Source organism: Etheostoma spectabile, unplaced genomic scaffold (assembly GCF_008692095.1).
Source record: "Etheostoma spectabile isolate EspeVRDwgs_2016 unplaced genomic scaffold, UIUC_Espe_1.0 scaffold00008148, whole genome shotgun sequence".
Taxonomy (NCBI): domain Eukaryota; kingdom Metazoa; phylum Chordata; class Actinopteri; order Perciformes; family Percidae; genus Etheostoma; species Etheostoma spectabile.
Genome location: NW_022603559.1, coordinates 213 through 12,579, shown reverse-complemented (window position 1 = coordinate 12,579; position 12,367 = coordinate 213). Strand labels below are relative to the sequence as shown.

The window sequence follows — 12,367 nt, the reverse complement described above, 5'->3', positions numbered from 1 at the left end:
TTTTTATCATTTAAAATACGGCTCACTTCCTGTCACCCCGGAAGTCCTACCGTCTTATAAACCTGGTGTGCACGGCAAACTTCCTTTTAAAACAGAAAGAGAAGACGCTGATATGACTAATGTTTAACCTGTGTTACACTTTGAAACTAAATAAACAGACACATAGTTAACAGAGTTCTGAGTGTTGCGTGGTTATTGTGAATAGGTAATGTTTGAGAAATATGGTATGGTTTTAAACAGAATAACGGATTGATGAATGCAGCAGTAGCATGTAAATCACCGTAGTTTCAGATGTTCAAATGTGCGCACAAGAAAGCTACGGGATTACTGTGGGGAAATGGAGAATGGCTAGGTTAACTGATGATTTTAAACATTGTGAAAATTATCAAATCATATGAACACGTTAGTATACGAGCATATAACATAAACCTTCAGTCTTTGGATGGTATAGGTAGCGTATTGCTACTGTGACGGCCAACATGTGTCCAGTCACAGTTATCGACAATGAATGACAATGTAGTATTTCACGTTGAACACTTACAATTGAGTGGTTATTGTGCATACAGATGACTTTAGTTATTTCAAGATATGAACTAAGAGTTCCACAGAAGTAATACAACTCCACATCCTCACACTGAATGCTTTCCAGCTGTTTAACATTTGCAAATGGCAGTGGTGGGATTTGAACCCACGCCTCCAGAGAGACTGGAGCCTAAATCCAGCGCCTTAGACCACTCGGCCACACTACCTGCCTTTACAAGTTCTCCACATCATGACAAACACAGGGACGTAACTAACGGTATGCTTGTTAATGTTATTGGGACTAAACTTTTGCAAGTCAAAAGCCAATACTTTATTGAAAAATGCCAGTACTTTATTAAAAAATATTATCACTCTTTGTCATTTTTCTCTGACATTATTGATTATTAGAATATTGTAACAGCATTAAGATAGACAGATATTTATTGATCCCAAAAAATCGGAAATTACGGTGTCACAGCAGCACACGTACATTAGTCACACAATATAGAATATAAATATAAATGAGATACTAGGAAAAAATATGCATACATACAGTATACATGAAATAATAATAATAATAATAGGAATAAAATATAAGAATAAAATATTAGAACAAATATTCAACTATATACAGGATGGGAAAACACAATGTGCAAGCCTTCCTGATCAGTTTGTTCAGTCTGTTTGTGTCGCTGGCTCCACAAAGTCCTCCACCAGTGCCCTGTACTCTCCCTCCTGTCCATCCCTCATACACCCAACAACTGCAGAGTCATCAGATAACCTCTGTAGGTGACATGACTCTGAGTTGTACTGGAAGTCTGTGGTGTACAAGGTGAACAGAAAAGGAGACAGCACAGTCCCCTGCGGGGCCCCCGTACCACTCACCACCACATCAGACAGAATGTATTATGTCAAATCTTTTTATGACCAATAAGAATGATAATGGTCTCATTTGTACTAGCCTAATCAATCAGTGGGCATCATGGGCATTGGAAAAAAACATTTTTCCCTGTGAAAACGTCATCATTCACGTCACTCATGTGGGAATCAGAGGTGGAAAACTGGGGCTAGGTTTTGCTAGAACAGTTTTCCCAGTTGGTGACATGTGATGAACGTAATGCCTAATAAAGAGCTTTGGGGTGTCCTTTGTCACTGTGGCCTCCATGTTTTCACACACCTGATGCTCTAGGCTACGCTCAACAGTTGGTTGCAGTAATGCAACAAGTTGTTATGCCAAACGCCAATATGACAGAAAAGAGGAACACACATCTGTTCACTCCCTATCTCACTCCCTATTAAGCCCCTTTGTACCAATCCGGAAGTTTCCTGAGACTGGCAGTTCTCCCTTTTTAGACATTTGCTGGCAGTCTGAAAAACAAAGTAGTGATGGGGGCGGTCCCTGATATTCCCAGGTGGCATGAAAGCACCAAAAGGACAGGCACAGAGTCCCGCCCCGTTTCTCAATGTCAAGGATCCTTCCTTGGTAGGACTAGTCCTTCCAAGCAACCACTGTTGCTTCAAGACTGCAAACAGAAGAAGAAAGTTTAGGTTAGTCCAGTAGTAATAAAATCTATCCCGTAAGATCATAATTATATGTAATACAGTGTAATAGCATTTATCTATGATGTTAAATTACTTCTTTTGGTTAGAGCGTTACAGTACTTACTAATTGATACTTGTTAATTTCCAGCTGATAACTTCAAAGTATGTTTTAAATAGTCACAGAAACAACAAACTGTTGTTTCTTCCACACTTATTCACCTGGGAAAAGTACTCATGGCCAAGAGGTGCTTCATGCAACGTGGACACCTGGTCTGTGAGCAAGGCCCGCCAGGCTGCCTCGGCTCTCCCCACCATCCCGCTCCACAGGTGGCTGGTTTTCCTCCTCCATAGCCTCTTCCAGCTCATCCCCTACACCAACACAAATGTTGTGTAACACAACACATGCTGTCACTACCTGTGCACAAGGTACAGCAAAAGACAAGAATGACATATGAAAAAAACATGAAGAAAATGTTAAGCATTAACTCTTGTTTTGAGTACTATATTTAGATTTGATTAAGAAATTCACTACAGAAATAGAACAAGGATTTATTACCTTAGGGACAAACTGTGGATGTACTTCAAGTGCTTCTAAAAAGATGCACATGAAGCGGGTTTTCATCATTCCGAAGGCACGCTCAATGATTGTGCGACCTCTACAATGATGATAATTAAACCGTTGCTCTGCCATGCCTCTCACTGGCCTCTTATATGGTGTGATAAGGGCCAGGGGTTCCTGTAGACATGGGTAGCCACCATCAGCTAGGAGAAAATACCCAGGTGGAGGGTAAGTCCCCCTTGTGTAGATGGGGCTGTTCTTCAGGATGCTTGCATCATGCACACTTCCTGGGTAACCCACAAAGATGTCCATAAAGCGGCCCTGATGGTCGCAGACTGCCTGAAGCACGACAGAAGGAAAGAGCTTCCTGTTGTTATAGTTGTGACCATCAGGGCCGCCAGGACATTTTTTTTCTGATGTGGCAGCCATCTATTGCCCCTGCTACCTTGCTAAATGCATGGTGATGAGCCAGCCATCCCCGACCACTTGGAGCTCCTCCTGTGTGTGGGGAAAGTTTACAAACTGGGGCAGCACAGCCACCACCTCATCCACCATCCTTTGGACCACTTGGTGTACAGTGGATAGAGGCATGCTGAAGACCTTGGAGACAACTCTGTAGGCTGAACCGGTTGTCAGCCAGAACAGGAACACGAGTGTCTCCAGGGTTGTCCCCATCCGTGCTGCCTGTCCGTCCTCAGGGCCACCATCACCTGCTGCATGGCCTCTCTACCCAGCCTGAAGTCAGGGTGGGTGTCCTCACCTCCATAGTACCGCTGCAATACTGGCACTGTGGCATTGATGGCACAGTAATGGCGCGCCTGTGTAACATGAATAGAGGAAGGTTTATGTATGATTAATTTTTATTTTTATGGGATAAACTATTAAAACATATCGGCTCTAAACTCATTTGCAGAGGGTGGATTTAAACCTTTTCCCAATAACTGGTTCATTAATAGCATTGTTGACCTTGTTATTGTTAGTTCATATAGTATTTTTTTGTTGATCGAATATTTAACCACAGCATGTTTTAAAAGTTAGAACGTTACCAGCCAATAACGTTTATGTTACGATACAACCACGATCAGCAAAGCTAATAGGCCAAGCCTTACAATGACATACATGGATAACACTTTTCTCAATAACGGTGACGATAAATAACACTAAGTCCCACGACTTTAACATGTATAGACATAACATAATAGCGGTTGTAAAAAAAAGTAATTAGTGCTGAATCACGAGTTAACATTGGCGTATTAGCTAGTGCTACACTGCTTATTCACATCCATTGTTGTCCACTGTTGAACGGACCATTTTCACAGCTGACATTTTAACTTGGCTTAGTAGGAAAAGCAAAGCTGAAAGTGTTAACCTTAACGATGGCTCAATTCCATTTGGTTTCCCAGTTGGCTATTTCAGTGATCAGCGTGCACAATACCAGGGCGTTTCCTATGCGGAATGCAGCCATCATTAATGTTTTTATAAACCTGTGCTTTTCATACTAGGACATGTAATCCGTGAATACACACGCCCCAAAACTTAATGACACAGACAAACCAGTTAATTTAAAGCATTTATTGTTATAATGCAAATCTTTAATATAGCAAATAATGTCTTCAACATCTCTCTTTGGCCTCTGTCTCCCTGCTGGTCGTAGCTTTGCCGTCCTTGGTGACCGCCTCCGTTAGTCCCTGTTAAAAGACAGTCAACACAACAACAAGATGTTTACGTTATGAATGCTATAACATTACGTTAATACATGGGAAACTACTCATACATGTTAGCCTTTCTTTGAACGTTCCTAGTAAAGTTAACAAGGTGCAGTGTTATCTCCAGTCTACAGATACAACCAGTGATAAACACAGCAATTTTCTAAATCTCTGCTAACGTTACGCATATACGGTAACGGCTTATGAGAAGAGATGACCATGCCACCGTACATTAAACTTTATAAAGACAGCAACTTAGCTATCTAACATGTTAAATACTAGGTTCAGTTAGCTAACGTTTGCTCGGGGTGTGTCTACCTAATTATTATAGCAATTTGTACAAGCTTTAAAACGTTAAGCTTTACATTGATGTAAAATATTAACGGTGATAACAAATGTACGGCACACACTAAAGATACATTTAAATTATTATTTCACTGTCAGCGATGCCGCTCAAACTCCCTCTTAGCTCCGCTATTATTATTTTTAATGTGACGGCAAAGGCCCGCGCACAGGATTGTGGGTGATTTGGGACCGCAAAAAATACACATATGCATCCATTTCTGTCTATGGGAAATTTTCTGAATGAACGACTCAGTCCTTGGTGGAATTCGGAGGATGCTCGACATTGGAACGGTCCTTCGGCGGACGTTGATGACGTGGCGTCCTCCAAATTCTGGCTTTGGAGGATCCTTCCTTGACATTGGGAAACACCCACAGTTACCTTTAAATGTATGTTTTTTGGAGTTCTTCCTCTTCAGAGTCTCGAACAGGAAGTAACTGACAGGAAGTTACTAACAACATGCTGCAACATTAGCTTAACTCACCAGCCCAACCAACCAACGGGGATCTCTTGAGTGGCTGCCCCCCCCTTCCTCCTCCTCCTCCTCCTCCTCCTCCTCCTCCTCTCTAAATGGAGTCTACACTGACTCAACAGGGCTGCTGCTCCTCCCTCTCTGGTCTCCACCTATTAGAAATCACATGACTTCAGCTGAGGGAGGGGTGTGTGTGTGTGTGTGGCAGCAAAGGGATCGGAGTAATACCTGGGCCCACTGCGGCAAGGTGTAAATCTCTAGATAAGGGCGCCTGCTCCACCACCTGAGCTCCCCGGGCGCCCAACATGTCTAAAAGAACAAAGCCCCCCCCATTGGGCTGTAATGAAGACGCTGGATTGTTGTCCATGACTCAACCAGGTCAGGACGTTAACGTCGTCCTTGGGTCAAAGATGACCCATTTCTTAAAAAGAAGTCAGATATTTGAGTTTCTTTCAACCAAATTATCAAAGAAAGAAAACATGGATGGGTTAGTTTTCCTACTTCCTCCATACAATCATTGCTCTTCACAAGTCAAAGAAATCATCATTTCACTACTTTTAATGGATTTGGTGTTTTATTCAATTTTATCATATTGAATAAATAATGACGAAAAAGCTTCAAAAACACAAAACAGTGACAAAAACCTAGAAAACATCAACAAAAACATGAAATGACGACTAAAGCAGCCAACAACATGTTGAAAAAATATTTTCATTTTAAATTTTGACCCAGAAAAAAGTAAAAGTTGCGACCCGGTTCTTGATGAACAGACCGGGTTAGGAACCAAAAAGGAGAAGAAAACAGAGGATGAAGAGACAAAGAGCTGGAGACAGACCAACAGCAGAGTAAAGTTAGCTCAGATCAGCCGTTACTAACGATATTAACTAGACACCTGAGGTGACCACGGTCTTTACTCAACCATTGTCCATCACTATAGCAACCCAGGAGGAGGAGAGGACAAGAAGAATTTTCTCTCACATACTTTACCGATTTACATGTGGAAATATGTTGGCTCTGAACACACTAAAAGTCCTGTTTTTTAAATGAAGTCTGGTTGGGTCAGCGCTTGCTACGTTGTAGCTGTTCCTGGGAAACAGAAAGGTCTGTAATAGGTTTTAAAAGTTATTTCTCTGAAGGGTTAAGACATGTAACACTTTTTTTTTGTTATATTGGTATTAAGATGTGAACCAAGCAGTAGGCACACTGTTAAAATTTTTCTATTTTCCCTTCACCGGGACATTGCTTATCAACATGGCGAGAGGGCATGAGACGGGATGTTGCAGCCAGAGAAGGAATTTTTCACTTTGCCTAAAATATGCATTCAGTTTATAGACGGACATATATTTTAAAGTATTTTAGTCAACAGTATGATAGTCTGCATTTATCTTGTAGTTGTAGCTTTTTCAAAAGTATTTTATTCATTTGTATGATTGCCGCTTCTGTTTAGTTATAAAAAACACCAAATATTTCAAGTAATTTATCCATTAGCATGAAGCTTATTTTATTCCAGATGCAAGCTTTTATTTTGAGAAGTAGAAGCACAGGGATGGCACCAGGTGGGACACCATGAGATGGGACAGCATGAATATGACATTATTATGTTGATTGGCATTAGTAAATGTCCTGAGGGTGAAAGTGTCTGGACTTATTTTGAGAAAATGTCTTTTGTCATCTGTATAAGTTGTGATGATTATGTCTTCCCAGGGGGACTCCCGGGACATATGAGACAGGTTTTAGAGAGACTGGCTCAGCTGGTCCTGCTCTGGGTGTGATATCAATACATATCTGGAAGATTCATGTTCCCTTTATTTATTAGTTGGTCTTTAAGGTCCTCCAAACATTTTCCCATCCAGTGACCTGACTGCAGCTCAGATATTCTAACAGCCCAGTTTGTCCTGAAAGACATGATGTTGATGTCCTGACTGGAGACACCAGGGTTGATGTTTGTCCTGAAAGACATGATGTTGATGTCCTGGATGGAGACACCAGGGTTAATGTTTGTCCTGAAAGACCTGATGTTGATGTCCTGACTGGAGACACCAGGGTGGATGTTTTACAAGTTATTATAGAAAATAAAACCAGACGGACCATGAGCTGGAAAAATGACCTCAGGTCTCTCATTCTGCTTCTTGTTGGTCCATCAGGGACGTTGTGTCTCCGTCTAGTGGCTGAAACTAAGAACTCTATCCTCTCTGTACTGGACTCCATCTCTTTCAGAGTCCAGGTCCACTTATTACCAGCAGACTTTAACAGTGTGTCCTTCTAAAGAGATGCCCTAGGACAGTCCCTTATTGTAGACGTCCATCACAGCTCTCCACAGTCTGGTGCTTCACATTAATCCCAGCTCTCTGGAGAGGACCGGGTCCACCTCACAGAGAGCAGAGACCAGAACCGAGCTGGCCTTACGTCCTTTTCTTTTCACTGTGACCACCATGTCTCGGGCTTTGTCTTCTCGGCCTCGTGTTCTGGCTGAGTCCATTTCACCGGCAGTTAGAACACCTCGCTGAAAGAGGTGATCCAGAAGCTGGTTCAGAACTGGATTAGACACTCGGGTCACAAACTGGACCCAAATCCGCAACAGCCTGTCTTCTGAGGGATAACTGTCCTCTGCTGGGACATTCCTCCGTGGATCTGTCCCATCTGGACCTGGAAGAGAAACGAGCAAACATTGTCAGGTTGTGTTCTCCTTTAAGAGTAATCAGACATTTATACTATATGTTTCATGTCTTTATGATGGGACAGAGGTTAGAACGCCATCACAGAGACAGAGGACGGGGACGGAGGTTAGACAAAGAGACAGAACGGGGACGGAGGTTAGACACAGACACAGAGGACGGTGACGGAAATCCGGCAGAATGTCCGCCGGCAACGGAGAAATCCCGTTAGATGGAACATGAACCCCGGTCTCCTGGGTGAGTCCTGTGTGTTTGACCCCTCTTCACTGGGACATCCATCAGGTGGAGAGCTGCTGCAGGAGGATGTGTGAGTGTGTGGGGGGGGGAGATATCTGCTGCAGGAGGGTGTGTGTGTGTGTCTGGGGGGGGTAGATATCTACTGCAGGAGGATGAAGCCTTTACCTCTCAAAGACACGTCCCGTCTCCAGACCGGTCTCCCGTCTGGGTCCTGGACCATCAACGTCAGGTTCTCTGGGATCGTCTTCAGGAAAACTTCAAATGTTGGATGGTAGTTTGGTCCATAGTCTGAGCTGAAGCGCTCCAGCTGAAACCAGCAGCAACATGTCAGGTTCAGATGTGTGTGTGGCTGATTGGGAAGATGTTTCCAACAGGATCCGTCTGGTAGAACCAGTAGAAGGGACTCAACTCACCTCAGGCTGGATCTTAAAGCCCTCAGGCTCACAGTGGACCCTGTAGCTCTGATCAATGCTGAGACGACACTTGGAAGAGATCCTGATGTGTTTAGCACCTCGTACTTTCCTCTCAACCTTCAGGAACACAACATTGGTACACACAGTCATCTACCTCATCAATACCTACAAGGTATACACACAGTCATCTACCTCATCAATACCTACAAGGTATACACACAGTCATCTACCTCATCAATACCTACAAGGTATACACACAGTCATCTACCTCATCAATACCTACAAGGTATACACACAGTCATCTACCTCATCAATACCTACAAGGTATACACACAGTCATCTACCTCATAAATACCTATAAGGTATACACACAGTCATCTACCTCAAAAATACCTACAAGGTATACACACAGTCATCTACCTCATCAATACCTACAAGGTATACACACAGTCATCTACCTCATCAATACCTACAAGGTATACACACAGTCATCTACCTCATCAATACCTACAAGGTATACACACAGTCATCTACCTCATCAATACCTACAAGGTATACACACAGTCATCTACCTCATCAATACCTACAAGGTATACACACAGTCATGTACCTCATCTAGAAGGACGTTGCCAGGCAGCAGTAGAACATCTAGTACTCGAGGCCCCATGTCCGGAGGTCGGAGGAACAACAGAACTTGGGCCTCTATCGGCACTGAGAGGTTCAGAAATCTTCTAATGAAATCCCAGATGAGGCCCAAGGCAGAGAGGTGGGGGACCTTCACGACCACATGAGTGTCTGTAATCTTCAGCGGCTCCAAGATGCTCATCCCATCATCAGAGATGTGGACGACAGACAGCAGGCCGTCAACAAGCAGCGCTGGGGGAGCAGAGACCTGTTAACCTTTGCTGTTATTGGTCAAAGCTTCATCTACCCTTCATCTGGTTCTACTGGAGTTCAAATGAATCCATAGTCATTCACATTTTTTTGTTTTCTCTTATTTTGAAAGTGTAAATTATGAAATAAAATCTAACTTTTTGTGACATATTATGCAAATGTCTAATCTGTCATTTAATCCGTTTGGAGATTTTTCATCTTTTCTTGGCTTCTTTAGGCACATTTATACCTGGGGGGCCCAAACTTTCAAACCCCACCCTAGTTCTACTTGAGTTCAAATGAATCCATAGTCATTCATTCTGGACCCCCCCCCCACCCTTTACCTTATTATTTTAATTAGTTCCACATGATCTGTCTGGATGAGTGTATTAAGTCTTGTGAATAACTAGTACACATGAGTACACATCTGTGCAATAGTATTAGTTCCTGTCTTTACCATCCTTGGTTTCACAGTGGGGGAGGTGGAGCTGACAGACTGCTCCATCCTCTGAACACTTGATGTCAAACAGCGGCCCTGCAGCCATCCTGCCAGCTGATTGAAGGAGGCTCTCATCCCATTGGACAGTGTTGTACAGCAGCTCCGCCTCCTGGGTCATAACAAACACCAGTCCAGTCAAAGCACACCGGAACACACCTGGACCAGGACACCTGAACCTGTGGGACACAGAAGGGCCAATCACAAGCCAGCTCTCCCTCTGTGGGTCCAACAGTGTGTTGAGTTAAAGCGTGCTCTGTGATTTTATTCATCTCGTACGTCGAGTTGTACACGTTTCAGTCTTCTTTCCTGCGCGCTAACAACCTGCGATCATCTGACCGTCTGACAGACCGATCAGTGATTCTTCAGCTGATTGATCAAAAACCAGTGGGTAAGCATTCACCCAGGCTCTAAATTACGTTGGCATCAACTGATTTGGGGCTAAAGTCAGGCGCAATCTGCCCGGCAACACAAACACAAAATTCCTCCAGCTTTAGTCCTGGTAAAAAGTCCAAAAAAATAGAAATGTGATCACTGCTTACTCAAAAAGTCTTTTGTAATGGGAACATTACATTTAAGCGTGATTTCATATGTCCTTCTATAATATGCTGATTATTCATATCATTATTCCCAATGCTTTGCAGGTTGTATGACTTTTAAACTCCCTTTCCTGTGTGTCTTCCCTGAAGGAGAAGACGACTTTGTCTTTGCATTTTTCCAACAAGGACAAACGCCACAAAGTCTGACAGAAACAGTTGTACAGAGCTATGGTCATCATAGCAGGACCCAAGTCCCAGAGCCCAGAGCCCAGGTCCCAGACCCCAGGTGTCAGAGCCCAGGTCCCAAGGCCAAGGTCCCAGGACTCAGTTCCCAAGGCCGAGGTCCCAGGGCCCAGGTCCCAGGACCAAGTTCTTTTCTAGCTAAGAGAGAAACAACCAGCAGAGAACTTTGACACTCAAAGGGCACATTCAGAAAGACGTAACGGCTCCAACGTGTCTTCCAGGGAAGATTCATTGTTCTACTAAGATTAGACTGTTTTCAACAAGGTCTTCTTTTCTCTGTGGGGGTATAAGGCAGAAGACTAATGTTGTAAGGTTGCAAGACGCTTGTCTCTCTGTGGCTGATGTGTGCATAGTGAAAACTGTTTGTCACTTGGTTGTTCTCTGCAGGGAACAATGAAACATTCAGAGAGAGACCAGAGCTGGATTCAGTCTGCAGCCTGTCTTTATTCTGTTTCAACAAAGTCTCACTTCAACCAATTCCTCTCTCGCTCGACACAAACTTCCACCACACTTTCTGGACGAGAGAGAGAAGCAACAGCTGTAGGAGGAAGAACAGAATGAGCTTTAAAAGTGAAGGGTAAGCACTGAAAGCAGTTGAAGGGACAGGTGACGTGTGTGTGTGTGTATGCGAGGGGGGTGGGGGGTGGGGGTGGGGGGCAGTTCTGATGGAGTTTCCTGATGCAGTAAAAAGAGATAAAGTGGACGTTTGATTAAAGTGGAGCTGCTGAATGATGAAGTACTGTGCATTGGATGACTGGGTTACCTGTATGAAGTCTCTCCAGACTCAGTCAGCAGCTCAGCTGTGAAGTGGGACATTTCCTAGAAGAAGAAGAAGAAAAAGAGTTGATTAGAAACTGCCCCCCAACTCTCACAGTCCTGTCTATGTGACAGGATCCTCACCGCTTCACTTTGTACTCCACGTACACTATTTCTTTTGTATGTGTGCACAGATGAAGCCTGCAGGACTGTTTAACAGCAGCTCGTGGTTTTAGACATGAGGAAGAAGAGAAGTGATTGAATGAATAGTAAACCCTGGAGGGAGTAAAACTGAGGGCCCCCCCCCCTGACCACTGACAGATTAAAATGTTAAAGTGAAAGACTGACATCTGTGTGGATAGCCTCTCCACACACAATCTGCTAGCAATCCCAATAGCAGAGATGATGGAGGCAGGCGGGTGGAGGTAAACATGGATTCATTGATTCCAAAGTCCAAGAAAACACAGGGAGCAAAAAATCCAAAATCAATCAAAGCCAAATCCAAAAGGCCCCAGGAAACATACAAGACAAAAACCAGGAATAAAGGGAGGGAAAAACTCACTGGGATACAAAGGTCACAGGAACAAACACAGAAAAACTGTTAGGAAGACAAACAGCACAAAGATACAACAACAATCTGACAAGAAACGAGGGGAGCACAGACACTAAATACACAGGGTAACGAGATAACGAGACGCAGGTGACAAGAGGGCTGGGAAACAGGTGGAAGACCTCAGGTAATCACAGGACCTGGATAACACAGGAAGTAAAACCAAAGATGAGACAAAAACCAGACTTCACGATAAAACAGGAAACAGAACATACATAAATTCAAGGGGAACACAAGACCAGGGAGGAAACACAGAAAAATAACAGGAAACAGGATGCAGAAACAGGATAAGACCTGAAACCATAACAACTTGTCCTACATATAACAGCCTAGATGTAAATATTACCTGAGGTTCTGGGAAGCCCTTCTCTTTACACCACT

General features: G+C 43.4%; 2 protein-coding genes and 1 non-coding gene across 3 annotated transcripts; all 3 read right to left on the bottom strand.

Annotated features, from left to right (window-relative positions):
- Nucleotides 1-667: 667 nt before the first annotated feature.
- On the bottom strand, nt 668-749 carry trnal-uag (transfer RNA leucine (anticodon UAG)). The gene has a single exon. It is a non-coding gene; the product is annotated as a tRNA-Leu (tRNA).
- Nucleotides 750-2,314: 1,565 nt separating this feature from the next.
- Nucleotides 2,315-3,052, bottom strand: LOC116678776 (putative nuclease HARBI1). The gene is made up of 2 exons (XM_032508506.1): nt 2,621-3,052; nt 2,315-2,479 (listed from the first exon to the last, which is right to left on the bottom strand). The coding sequence occupies exons 1-2, from the start codon at nt 3,050-3,052 to the stop codon at nt 2,315-2,317; spliced, it is 597 nt and encodes a 198-aa protein (XP_032364397.1).
- Nucleotides 3,053-5,974: 2,922 nt separating this feature from the next.
- LOC116678777 (caspase recruitment domain-containing protein 8) lies at nt 5,975-11,528 on the bottom strand. The gene is made up of 6 exons (XM_032508507.1): nt 11,384-11,528; nt 9,800-10,017; nt 9,080-9,345; nt 8,470-8,586; nt 8,222-8,363; nt 5,975-7,790 (listed from the first exon to the last, which is right to left on the bottom strand). Exons 1-6 carry the CDS (start codon nt 11,434-11,436, stop codon nt 7,474-7,476), a joined length of 1,113 nt encoding a protein of 370 aa, XP_032364398.1. The 5' UTR covers nt 11,437-11,528; the 3' UTR covers nt 5,975-7,473.
- Nucleotides 11,529-12,367: the final 839 nt, after the last annotated feature.